Source organism: Nelumbo lutea, chromosome 7, assembly GCF_056320005.1.
Source record: "Nelumbo lutea isolate HS-2025 chromosome 7, American lotus-T2T, whole genome shotgun sequence".
Taxonomy (NCBI): Eukaryota; Viridiplantae; Streptophyta; class Magnoliopsida; order Proteales; family Nelumbonaceae; genus Nelumbo; species Nelumbo lutea.
The window spans coordinates 4,572,839-4,586,616 of NC_142690.1; the positions used below are offsets into that span (position 1 = coordinate 4,572,839).

General features: G+C 37.7%; 1 protein-coding gene and 1 pseudogene across 2 annotated transcripts; both read right to left on the reverse strand.

Annotated features, from left to right (window-relative positions):
* Positions 1–2,535: 2,535 nt before the first annotated feature.
* On the reverse strand, positions 2,536–11,812 carry GTF2H2 (general transcription factor II H2). Its single transcript, XM_088956275.1, is given in 6 exon segments — positions 2,536–2,708; positions 2,711–2,824; positions 3,055–3,430; positions 3,512–3,973; positions 7,429–7,776; positions 11,695–11,812. Coding segments are annotated over 5 exon segments (1,314 nt in total). The 5' UTR covers positions 7,759–7,776; positions 11,695–11,812; the 3' UTR covers positions 2,536–2,676.
* A 144-nt stretch (positions 11,813–11,956) lies between these two features.
* Positions 11,957–13,186, reverse strand: LOC148844750 (putative FBD-associated F-box protein At1g61330; annotated as a pseudogene). Its single transcript, XR_016102605.1, has 2 exons — positions 12,240–13,186; positions 11,957–12,169 (listed from the first exon to the last, which is right to left on the reverse strand). The product of XR_016102605.1 is annotated as a putative FBD-associated F-box protein At1g61330 (transcript).
* Positions 13,187–13,778: the final 592 nt, after the last annotated feature.

Here is a 13,778-nt window from a genome sequence, read left to right on the forward strand (position 1 = left end):
TACTCTCTTGTTATACATTAATATACGGTGCCTGATGTGAGGATTACCTGACTGAGAATTGAGATTCCTTTGGGTAAAAATAGTACAAATCAATGCAACTTGGACCTTCCAGAACAAATTAGGTGTTTTAGATCATCTGTTTTTTTTTTTTTTTCATTACAAATGTCGGGCTCATGCAATGCAATGGTGAAGGTGGGAATCAGTCTCATGTCTCCCCCAACAGCCAATTACCGATCAGAGACCATACCAACTGAGCCGGTTAGCACCTTCTACCCGAGGAAGCTGATTGAAGATATAGTTCTGTTCCTGATAAAAATGTTGAATACTTAGATGATAACCGAAAAGGCAGCTCGGGCGGCATGTTGAATACTTGAATGGTTTAACCAGGCAGTTTGCTGGGTGAAGACGTAAAGTGATGTTCAAACTTCAAACCATCCAAAACGTGGAACCCGCGTTCAACCGTAGTTTTGAAAACAGTGCCTCGTAATGGTTTTTCATTCCAGAATACCAAATACATGTACAACGTTCACCATGCCCCAAATACATCTAATGACATTTTTTTCGTTGATATGCATATACATAGATGGTGGCATGGTGTCTAATAGACCCCAAACACTATAGTGCTTTTTAAATCAAGAAGACAAGAACCATGTTTTTAATGCAGCAGAAGCCACCAAAACCATTTTCTAGGCTCCATGAAGTTGAGCAGAGGTGTCATGCTTTAAATCCGAGATGCAAAGTTAATTGATTATTAAATTATGCTTCAAATCAAATTAGTAAGACATTTTTAGAGGCATGATGATCTTGAATGGACAACAAGGTCTCAGATCTCTTACATAATCTATTCTAATATTTTAGTTATATCGCATTTCAGCATAAGCCTCGACCTTGATGTAAATATATTGCCACTCATTATGTGGTTACTGGTTTATCGAGCTCAGACCCGAGATGGAAAAAAAAAATACTCAACCCTTTCAAGTAGGGGTTTGGGCGATTTTTGCAAACCGAATCGGTACAAGTTAATTGGTCTGCTGGTTTTGGTTTTTGACCGGTTCGGTTCTTTTGTTCTTTGGTTTTTTGGTTTTTTTATTTATAATATATGTATAATATTATATTATGAATAATAAATGATATATAATATATTATAAATATTATAAAAATATATAACATATATAATATATTTATAAATAGATTATTATAAATATATATAATATACATATAAATAGATTATTATATATATATATATATCAGTCAGTTCGATTAACCACCAGTTTGTAGGTTAATCAAAAACCAAACCGATTCTTTGATTTTTCAAAAATACCACCACGTTTTCTGATTCAGTTTTCTCGGTTTGGTTCAGTTTTTCATGGACACCCCTACTTTTCAAGACTAACGTAATAAGAAAATCAAATGACGCATAAAATATGTATTTTATAGAAAAAAAAAAAGGTTAAAACTACAGTCGGAAGGTGTCAGACATCCCTCTGCCTGAAAGTTGCCTGAGTTTTGAAGTAACTATTTCAATTTCTACAGTGAATAGATGAAAAAGAGCCTAACAATTCTACAATAAAAATATGAAAAAAAATACTTCTACAATGAAAAGATGAACCTATACCTAGGGTATAGGCCTAAAATGCACTTATAGGAAAGAATGGTTTACAGCCCCTTGTATGGACCTAGTTAGCATTTTCAGAATAGCTTGAGAAAGGACTTCCAATCGATAGTTAATAAACAACAAAAAACAACAAAAGAATGACCAAAATTAGATTTTATCTTAAAACTTAGTAAGCAAATAGATGTGAACACTATTGCAACCAGGATAAAAATCTAAGCTCTCTTGGTTTCCATTTTCCAACATAAAATTGCAACAACCACTCGGAACATATTTTAAAATCGTTAGATAACCATCCAAACATTCTATAAATTGTGGCTCATATCTTACTTAGAAGGATGATCCAATTTTGTAGCACATTACATGAATAGCTGATGATGCCTGTGGATCATGTGCTTATGATTTTCACTTGGGAGGCCACAACAGTAACAACTAACTAGGCATACAACAGTATCTACATGAACATACCAAAGTACCAATCTAATACTTCCCTAGAGCTAAGGTCCCAGTCCTATTCAAGTATTCATTTCAATTCTTTGGAATCTTCAACCACTGAGAAAATGAGTTTCAAATTGACGAGTATGCATTTTCTTCTTTGTTTAGCAGTAAACAAAAAAATGGATTTACAGGTACGCAATTCCACTTTTCAATGTTGTAGAAGTGTAAACCAAAAGAAAGCACACAAAAGGGATATAAAGAACATTTCATACTCCATTAACACATACCAGTAGCTATTACTAGTGCCTCAAAATCAACATCCAACAAAACCTCAGGATGTAAGGGGCTATGAAGTTATCAATTGAAAGACAAAATCACCTCACTTTCCATTTCTTTCTTGGTGGAGCTACATTCTGGTCTGGACCAAATGTGTACTAATAATAGGAGTCTCAGACATGTAGGGGTGCACACTTAATTTGGAAGTTTGTCTCTTCTGACAGCCATAAATTTTATGAGCTTGTGCATCCAACCTTTACCTTCCTGCAAATCTTTCCTTGACTTTTTATGGCAGAATTCAGAATTAACTGCCAAGGCAAAGACAAATTCAAATCTCTGCTGCTACAATATCATTCTTCAGTGGTGTTTACTTGCTTTGAAATCGGCGGCTCTCACAACCAGGGCAGTTGTGTAAACTCTCATGAATATAAATGTCACAGTCAAGGCAGAAATGCTGATTGCACTTGGAGCATGCGACATGAAAGCTGGACTTGTTTCCTGCGTTCAGGACCAGCAATGACAAGTGAGGAGCAAGAATGGCAAGGGAACACTACAGATAATTAAACAAGTGGATTCAAAATTATATAGTGGCCATTGGCAACTAGAATTAGGATGGAAAATATCAAATGATGTTACAACATTACTGTGTGAATCACAATTAAAAAAACAATATCCTAGAATTATAGCCATGTATCACTGCAATCTGAAGCTTCTAAATCATCACTCACCAGGCGCAAGAAAAGCCTGCCGGCAACCAAAGCAAGTTTTTGGCAATCTGTGATGTGGGTTATTCACAAGTGAAGAAGAGACCTCAACAAATGGTGTGATTGGGAAAAGATGATGGTACGACCTTGCCAAATGGGGAGAAGAAACGAGCGTCAACCCACAGATCTGGCATTCGATAGGCAGCTCACACACACGTGCTTTGCACCTTGGACATGTGTAGCCACCACCAACCTTAGCTTCCTTGTGACAGGAACAAATGGAGACAACACCCTCTGCTGCTCTTTGAGGGAAGCCCATTTTGATTAAATTGGCTATAGCAAACTCTGCTATTGCTGGGGGTGGGGGGGCATGCTCTAGCAATAACTCCTTAAAATGAGACTGCAGGGAAGAGCAAAAATAAAAACACATTCAAAAAATATTTCAAAAGATAAGGTATCTATATGTAGGAAGTTGGCTCACCTCATCCAATGCTACAGTATATGATCCTCCAGTTTCTTGGCAGAGATGTTTACATATATAGATTTCAGCTGAGAGACCAACAACTGAACACCTTATTTTGGATTTCTTGCATTTCTGAATAGTCTCCATTATATCTCCTGGGTCACAGGTACTGAGAGCAGAATATAAGATTAAGACTTCACGGTGACCGTATGACGGAATTTGGTTCAGATAGCCATGAACGAGATCTAAAGCATTCTGTAGGGAGGAATCACCTGAGCATTCCAGCTTATCCATCAATGCCTTTATATGGGAATCGGGACTGCCACCTAGATCTGTTAAGCATTGGGCAACCCCATCTTTGATAGTTACAAGGCCAATATGACTAAGTGGATTCTGGTCAAAGAACTCTCTAATGAAAGCCTCCACATGTTTTGCAACTACAGCCATTCTACTTGGTCGGAAATCCATCTCCGAAGCTGCCTGCTCATGGTCAATAAAACCTAGATTCATTACAAGTAAGATGAAATAGGAAAAAAGAAAGAAAAGAAAGTGAACCTTTAAAAAATAAAGAACCTTGATTCAGGTATTAGATTACAACTTTACAAGGTTCCAATTTATCATTTTCATAAATATGTTTTGAAAGTCATGTGGGAGAATCACTTCATTACACTTCCAATTAAATATATATGTTCTTAAGTGTTTGAACAGTTCATCTTTGAAGAAAGGGCTCACCAAGCTGACATCAGAAATAGATTTATTTCTTGAAGTCCTATGATGATTTGGAAATTGGAAATAGAGGAAATGTGTTGGGGCTGTATTGAGTCCCATTGGAATTGGAAATTCCACTACAGATGAACTGAAGGCAATGGTATATGGGATATGGATACAAAAAAATAAGGAGATGGGGATGGAAAGGCTGGTTGTGGAAGGGAATTCCAAAGTTACCATCAGTTGGGCTAAAACAACATGACAGCACACCCTGGATATTCAGAAATGACATCAAGAAGATTAAAAGTCTTTCCAAGGACATGCAGCTTTCAATTCAGTGGACCCATAGAGTAGCAAATGGATTTGCAGACCAGCCAGCCAAATAAGGGGTGAACAGGGATCTCTTTTTCTGGGCTCAACTGTAAGAGTAAAAATCAATTTAATAGTGGATACATAACATTGTAGTGGGGTAGCCGAGGCTACTCATAAACTGTAACCCCTGTAATTTCTTTTTACTGATTAAAAAAAAGTCATATGATGATTTTTTTTATTGCCAAATTCCAGATAACTTCCATTCAAACAGTTCGGTTAATATTGATAACTGAAGCTTAAGGACAAAAGGTTTTCAATAATAAGCAAGATGCCATGCCAGGGCTTAAAAGCTATTTTATATATTTCACATATAAGGCGCTGTTTGGATAGACTTCTACTTTTCTACTTTTAATAGTACCAAAGTACGAAGTACATAAAATGCTTTTACTTTGGTATTTTTGCTTTGAAAACCATTTGGGTAAAAAATTTTGTAAAGTATGCTTTCGGAAACAAAAGAACTATTTCCTGTGGTAAAAGCACGTTCATTCATGCTTCTGATGACGGTTTCCAGTGGTTTGGTGGCTGAGATCGGCGACAGCAGTCTAACTCCAGTAGCAGCGAGCGGAGGTAGGGCCAAGAGTTGTACCGGAGGGTGGTCACATGTGACCACCCGTTCGCACAAAAACGGAAGTACTATTCCGCCAAAAGCACGAAGTATAAAAAGTCAACTTCGTGCTTTTGGGGGTTTTCGTACTTAGAAGTATGAAAGTAGAAGCACAAAGTATACAATACAAACACTATATCGTACTTTCAAAAGTATGAATGTACTTTATAAAAGTTTATCCAAACAGGGCCTAAAACATTCTTGTAGTCACTTCATTTAAAGATGACAACTTGAACATTCAAACTACAGAAAGAATTTGAATGAAATGATATCAGCATATGATTTCCTCACAATGCATAAATGATGGATGCAATTATTGATCCATGCATCCATTATTGAGGTGAGCCCAATTAGTATTTTACAAGATAGACATAGACTTAGAAGTGATGCTCAATGTTCAACCAACAATAACCTGTAGGAAAAGGTTTTACTGCTCAACTACTAAGCTATTGATATTGATCAGATAGGTCCTTTCATTCTTAAGCGCTTGTACAACTTTAGCATCTTCATTCAGATTGTGATATGGTAGATGGTCATGGAAGTATGACAATTGATCAGATTAAAGCCTCCATGAAGCTTAGGTACTATTGATTAATGATCATATCTGTTGAGCTAAAAAGACAAATTACAGATGAGAGGGAAAAAAAGATACAACGGAATAAATACGTCTCTACCTGATCTGCCTCCACATCAAGTTACCGATCGAAGTAGATTATGTCTTATAAATTGAATTGCGAAGGAAATGGGTAAAGTGTAGATGGACAAGGATCGGACATGGGTTAATCTGGCTTTAGATTACACTAAAGAACCCAATGTAGTGTGTAGGGGTAGGACAAGATCATCATATTACACCTGAAAGAACTAAATTTCCCTTTTTCTCAAGTGTTGCAGAACCAGAGGCATACTACAGGAAAATTCCTATGTTTTCCCTATATGAACTCGTGCTTTCCTTTTCTTGCCTACATGCTATATTCAGCTCATTCTTGTCATGTTCATAGCAATGAAGTCTGGTTTTCACGTTAGCTGAGTATTGACCTTTCAACCTAAAATGCTTCTTTATAAGTCTTTTTTTCTTCCTGTTACTAAGTACTATGAATAAAGTCCTAGTACTGTGACTCTGTCAACCTTCAAGTGCTCTTGAAAAAAAAAAAAAAGATCATACTACAGGAAAATTCCTATGTTTTCCCTATATGAACTCGTGCTTTCCTTTTCTTGCCTACATGCTATATTCAGCTCATTCTTGTCATGTTCATAGCAATGAAGTCTGGTTTTCACGTTAGCTGAGTATTGGCCTTTCAACCTAAAATGCTTCTTTATAAGTCTTTTTTTCTTCCTGTTACTAAGTACTATGAATAAAGTCCTAGTACTGTGACTCTGTCAACCTTCAAGTGCTCTTGAAAAAAAAAAAGAAATTTGCAGTGTAATTTTAAAAGTTCAAGAATAAAGTCCTAGTTTATTTGCTCTTTACTCTATAGATGACCTCTCTCAAGGTTGGCAAATGGTGACGGATTCCTCAATTACGAGAACTGTGGTTTGTATGCAATGGGAACTGCCTAGCAATGATCTAATTAAGCTAAACTTTGATGGTAATTGCATTAGAAATCCAAGATCTTACAGGTAGATGGAGATTTTAGAAAAGGGGATGGCAACATACCAGTGATATTCAGGTCCAGCTGGTTATGGAAATTCCTTGAGGGCTGAATAATAGCTATTTTACAAAGTTTAAGACTAGCAAGGTCAATAAACTACAGGAAGCTAGTGATAGAGGGAAATTCAAAAGTAGTGGTGAGCTGGATGGCGAATAACAGCTGGCAATATGGCAATATAGGCATGCTATGAGATAAGTTAGTTGTCTAGTAATAGAAATAGAGGTAATAATCCATTGGGTTTGAAGAACAGAAAATGCTTTAGACAATAAATTGGAAAAGAAAGGAGTGAATACAGAACTTTTTTTTGCTGGGAGGAGGCTTGTTTGATATGTATTGTACTATTGTTAAAGAGGGATAGGTGGAGTTTGTTCAGTTTATGATGTGAGATGTTTTGGCATATTAAAAATATATCATTCTCTCTACGAATTAACAAAGAATGACAGTTATTACCAATAAAAAAAACTACAAAACAATTTATGGCTAATCAAACTCGTGGCAACTAACTTCCAACCTACTAACAATAGTCCACCAAAAACCAGATTGCAGATAAGAATTCTAATAGTAGAAAGAGCAAAGAAGATATAGATGAATCAAGAGATTACCCTGGAGAGATCAATGACAATATAGAAGTATCGAATGAGGCCTTTCTGAATTCTGGAAGTGGTAGCAGAAGAGAAGAGGGAGCGGATGCGGCGGCGGTACTGAGCATGATGGAGGACCTTGTTATCAATGGCATGAAGGATGCCAGACTCATCTTCTTGCAAGTTCTCCCATGATCTCTCGTCAGCATAAGCTCTCTCCCATGCAGCCATACCTCTTCCATTTCCCTCCTCATCCTCATCTTCTTCTTCACCTTCACCAGTCAATTGTCTCTCCTCACCATTAGTGGTGTTTTTGGGTTCATATCTACTTCCAGTACCAAAGTTGCTCATTGCTTCTTTTACTTGCTTCTAGTAATAACAATTTAAGAAGCTTTTTTAGGCTACTCTCTGATATGAAAGAATTTCTACAAACAGAAATATGCCGATGATGTATGGTTAGGGTTCCAAGTTATACTAATGAAAACATTCCATCAATAAACTGTTAAGTTTCCATAGCAACCATGAAGAAGAAGAAACCCAATCCTCTATGTTTTATTAACAAATATTCTGTTACTGATGATCAATAAAAAAAAAAAAAAAAGAAGAAACCCAATTGTTGACATGATTTGTTCTCCTTTTGGGATGTCAGGAATAATATTAAGAATGGGGATATAAGCTGGAAAAGCATGAGAATGCTGCCATATTACAAGCAATTTTTCTCCTATAGCACCTGTAACTATGACTTGAGATTACCCTATTTGCTAATGTTGTTCATTCATTAATTGCAATAAATCTTCTTAAAAGGGAATGAAAGTTATAAAATCATTATTTTTTATGTGAGAAATAAGAATTTCAGACCCTAACATAGACTTGTTCGGGCTTGCCTCAAGGGGTGTGGTCGGGGGTCTGGGGGTAGAGACCCTGGCCTAGCCGTTAGACTCAAAAAAAAAAAAAAGCAAAAAGCACAAAATTTTAAAAAGGTGCATGCCTGGGCTGAGGCCTAAGGCACACCAGGCATGCGCCTTTTGAAAGGGGTGTGCCTAGGACTTGGGCGAGGTGCACCCCCCAAAATGCGCCTCGCCTTTGCACCTAGGTGCGCCTTTTAAATCACTAGACCTACCCTGACCCATCCATACTGACCCTTACCCACCGGTCCCACCCTCACCTATAAATGCAGAAACGGGTCAGGTCAAACCGTATACCCAAAAAAAATCTTTTAGAGGACTATCTCTCTCAAGACTGCTATATGACAGAAACGGGCTGGATAAACCCGTATACCTGAAAACCATTTTTTAAGAGAATCATCTCTCTCACAACTGCCATGTGACAAAAAATGGGTTGGGTCAACCCATATATCTGTAAAAACCAATTTTAAGAGAAATGCCTCACTCTTGAAACCGGCACATGACAAATAAAGGTTGGGTCAACCCGTTACTCGAAAATCAATTTTAAGATAATCATCTCGCTCTCATGACTGTCACGTGACAGATACGGGCCAATCAACCCATATTCCTGAAAAACAATTTTAAGAGAACCATCTAGCTCTTGTGACTGTCATGTGACAGATACGGGTAGGGTCAACCTGTATGTCCAAAAATTGTAAAAAACGCATAAAAATAAAAGAAAAAATACAAAAATGCAGAAACTTTGCAAATGAATTGCAGAAAATGCAGAAACTTTGCAAAAAAAAAATTGCAAACAATGCAATAATGTTGCAAAAAATTACAGAAATTTGCAAAAAAACAATACAGAAATTTTGCAGAAAATAGCAGAATTGCAGAAATTTTGCAAAAAAAAATGCAGAACTTTCAGAAAACTGCAGAAAATACCAGAAAAATTGCAGAAAATTCAGAAATTACAGAAATTGGATACCACACTTGTTGGTCTGGAACAGATGGGCCAAAGGAGACACTCTCAAGAGACTGAATAAGGTCTAAAGCAAGTGAACTTTCACATTCCCTTAGCCTCATTTCAGTCTCAAATCCCATTAAGTCCCAGACTCCCAGGAGTAGATACAGCAATACAGTGAGATTTTTTGGTTTTTGTTGTGATAACTGAGAAAGGGAATAAGGATAGATTTTGGTCTCAAATCCCTTAGCCTCCATTTCCTATGCATCACGGGTTACACTCTTTATGCTTCATTCTTTCCACTACCATTGATTCCGGGTGATTTCTGATTCAGTTGAAGATCTGAAGTGGTTTGATCATTTTCCCTTTTTTGATTCCCATAATCCCATCCCCATATAGAGTATGATCATTGGTTTGGAAACTGAACATGGAATTCTTCGTATAAAAGTAAGCCCTCATTTTCAAACTAGTGTTTCTGATATAGTTATTTATACGTTGTTATGTTGATTTTCTATTGCCAAAGGTCTAATATCCTTAATGTAGAGGTTTTTAAGTTTGATATGTGTATATTTTTCCTAGCAGATGCATTTGGTAGGCAAGGTTGCAAAAGAAACACTGTAAACTAAATATTCATATCATTCTTTTCTTGCATGGACATTGTCTAAATTAACTTACTTCATCAACTAACCAACACCAAGGCACCAAATAGTCATTGCATCGCCTGCATAGGCCAAAACAACTAGTCATTGCCTCATCACATTGACACTGCATGAAAGCTCTCTTGGGTGTTGGAAGTTCATATTGTCCTATTTCTCCCTGTTCTTTTATACAAGTCAAAGTTCTTTTTTTGTTTTTTTATGAAATTACTATATATATACATACAGAGGCTCCTATCCATGTTAAGAACTTCTATTTTATTAAGTTTCATGCTTGACAAACCTTGTCAGGTGACATAGATGTTAGCTAATCTCTGTAAGCCCCCCTTTAGAAGTTCACTCAACGTCTCAACCAAATGGCATTCTATCAGTCAACTTTCATGTTCAGCCTAAACTCAAAGATGCTAAAGCCTAAATTGATGCTTTAATTGTGAAGTCAGCACCTAGAAAGGGGTTCTAGGTGCAACTCTGGTTAGATTTCCAACTAGCCTCAAAGGGACAAGCATAATACCTTGTAACTATATCTTTCAAGTAATAACTTACAAATAATTGACGAACCAGGACTTCCAAAGAGCAACCGATTTTTCTTTATTGGAAATAAATATATATATATATATATATATATATATATATATATATATATATATAGGAAAAGAAAGAAAAAGGAAGTATAGCCTCTTGCTGACAAGAAGCTGGAGGACCTTTATTACCAATGGTGGAAATTTCATTAATTAAAAACATGAGTTATTCCCCAAAATAAAAAAAAGAAAAAAAAAAGAAAAAGGAAGGAAGACTTTCAGCAACAAACTAGCAAAACCTTGAAACCCATCTAAACAAGATATTCACTTTGGAAGCTCTCTCTAATGTAATCACTGATCATATAAACACCAGAGTCACCCAAGCTATCTAGATGTCCACCCAATAATAGTCAAGCACTTACCTCCACCACAACTTAACCATAACCCGTGGGGTGTGGAGTGTATTAGCAGGAGACATTGGAGTAAGGTCAACTTCTTGGCTCTATGGGAGGTGCTGGGTTCTGTCCATACTGTTAGAAGGACTTGTGCTTCGTACCATCCTGTATTAACCTAAAGTCTGTATATTGGCGCACAATGGTTGCCAAGGTGTAACGAGGTTGAGAAAAGCCTAGATGATGAAATTTGACAAAAGCAACTCAGAACTCCCAAACTATTTTCCTAGTCAGAATAGCGTCCACAATGTAACAGAGTTAGCAAACGTCAATAATTTCACTAAATAACAATGCCTCTCACCTAATAAATAATACTACATTATCGAATCTGTAAGTAAATAGAAATTCAGATCATCAATTTCCCGAATCATTAATCATCACCAGGAAGCAGCACCGAATATGCATATTCTTGATCATACATATAAAGAATGTGGAGACAGGAATTTTGTTTCTCTGTTTATCAAAAGGGTAAAGGATTGAAAACTAGAATAAGTAGAAAAAGTAATGAAACCGCATGCCTCTTAATTCTTGTAATGAATGAAATATTTATCCAAGCGTTCAAGACTGCCAGCAAAAATTAAAACTTACAAAATTCACATTCTAGATCAGAAAAGAAACATGAAACATCTAACTGGAGAATTCCTGGTTCGGAGCTTTTAATTACCTAAATATCACAAAAATAATACAGGGTCTTTGCCGATAAAAAGAACAATAATAGAGGTCTACACTGTTTTTTTTTTTCCTGAAGAGAAAGGTAATCGAGGGGGAGGAAGAAGACGAAGAAGAGAGGAGGAAAAATAATGGCGGAGAAACCTTCGACCCTGAGAATGGAGAAGAATGGTAGAGAAACCTTCGACCCTGAGAATGGTGAAGAATGGCAGAGAATGGCAGGAAGAAACCCTCGACCTGAACTTTCGAACCCTGAACAGACCCTTACTGTTACTGAAACCCTCGACCCATGGTACCCTCCAGTTTAGTACCTTAAATTTTGGGTAGCGTCAAGTTAGTACTTTGAACTTTCAAATGTGTCGTAGCAGTACCCAAATTTTAAAAAATGTTTAGTTGGTCCCTGCCATTAATCCACCGTCAATTATCTGATGTGCAATTTCTTAAAAATTTTGAAAATGTCAAAACTAGACACTGACTGAACCCAGCGCCAGCTGCAGCTCCTTCTTCCCTGATCTCTTCTCAATCTCTCGTTCTCTCATCTCACCATTGTTAAGTGATTAAGATGGGGGAGTGGCCGACGAAGTTGGTGGAACAACGTCGCATCCTCTGCGGGCAGAATCTACATACCAAAACATGCCTGAATACTTTCATAAGCTGCAAAAGAAATAGTCATACAACAAGATATCTACCTAAGAAGATAATCGCACACTGTCAGAGACTTCGCTCGGTAGAGATCGACAAGAAGAAGATCGCTTAGCTTCATAGCGATGCTGTGAAATCCTCTCTGGAGCCCAAAATCCAACACAGCCTCGACCAGGCTTGTTAGCCTGTACAGATGGAAGAACACCACAGGCCCAAAGTATTCGAAATATTGAAGACAAGGAGGATAGAGATGTATCCCCTTGGCGAGTGGTTGACAGTCTCTCACAATCAGCCTTCTAAGCCGCAAGCGTGGGTGAGAAATTTTGATGTGATCCAAATATCGGCACTCCACTCAGAGTTTCAAGAAGCAGACAGTTGTTTACCAGATTCTCGACCACTTCCTTAGTTGCTTCTGTAATCCGAGTCGCGCGAGTGATACGTTCTTTAGAGCAGGAAATCCATGGAAACTGGGGGAACCCAAATTGCAGAAGCTCAAGCTCAACACCCGTAGAGATTTGGAGCCCGTTGCATGGACGGAATCACACAGACAGAAGAGTCTTTCGTTGAAAGGATCGAAGTCAAGCCGATGGAAAGCTCCAACCGAGAAGTCAAAGTGGAGCTCCTCGATGTTCTTTCGCAAGCAGAGGCTGATCCACTCATTTACGAAGTCACAATACCTGGTTCTGTAAGACTGTAACCAAATCAGACGTCTAGCCTAGAGATCTTTGGGCTCTGCAGGCATTGTAGCGTGTGGTGGACCGACTCCACGAAGATGTCTCTTCTTACTTTTCTCACCGTTTCTGAAGATTTTCTCCATTTCTCACCATCTCTTCTTCCTCCATCACCTTTCTGCCCCTCCATCTTCTATGCACGATTCCCCTGTTTTCCCGTATCTCTCCACCATGCTTCCTCCTGTAATAAATGAGAAAAGAGAGTACCGTTCCCATTGCTGAATGAAACTCCCAGTGGCACCACCTTTAGACGTCAGATAAGTCACATCGTCACCCATCTCACTTTCATTTAAACAAAGAAAATTTTCGTGGAATCCTTGACAGCATACATTACTGATGCACCAATTCTCAAGTCATGGTTTGGAATACTGGGTTTGAGTCATTTTTCTTTCCGGGGAACTAATTGAATTGATACCAATCATAAGAAAATTGATGAAGGCCATTTTTGTCTTCTTACATTATGATTAATGTTCCTTAACAGTTTTGACACTTGTTGAAATCTTGATAATGCAACTACACGTTTGAAAGTTGGGTATTAACTTAACAGTACCCCAAAGTTTAGGGTACTAAAGTAGAAGTTTTACTTGATAATATAATTTGATAGTTTCAATTGGTTTTATGGTTTATTGGACGTGTCCATATAAGTCTCAATTATATCGGACCAAAAAATTTGGACGGGTCCTGATGAAGGAAGATTTGGCTCAACCTTGTAATTATGCAACACGTGGCAAAGGTAACAGCTCAGCACAAAAGCACACTTAAGGCGCGAGCACCAAGGGGAGGAACCAGTGGTCCGAACTCCCTACCAGCAGTCCGAACTCCCTACTAGGAGCCTGAACTCTCCCTTAGGCCCCA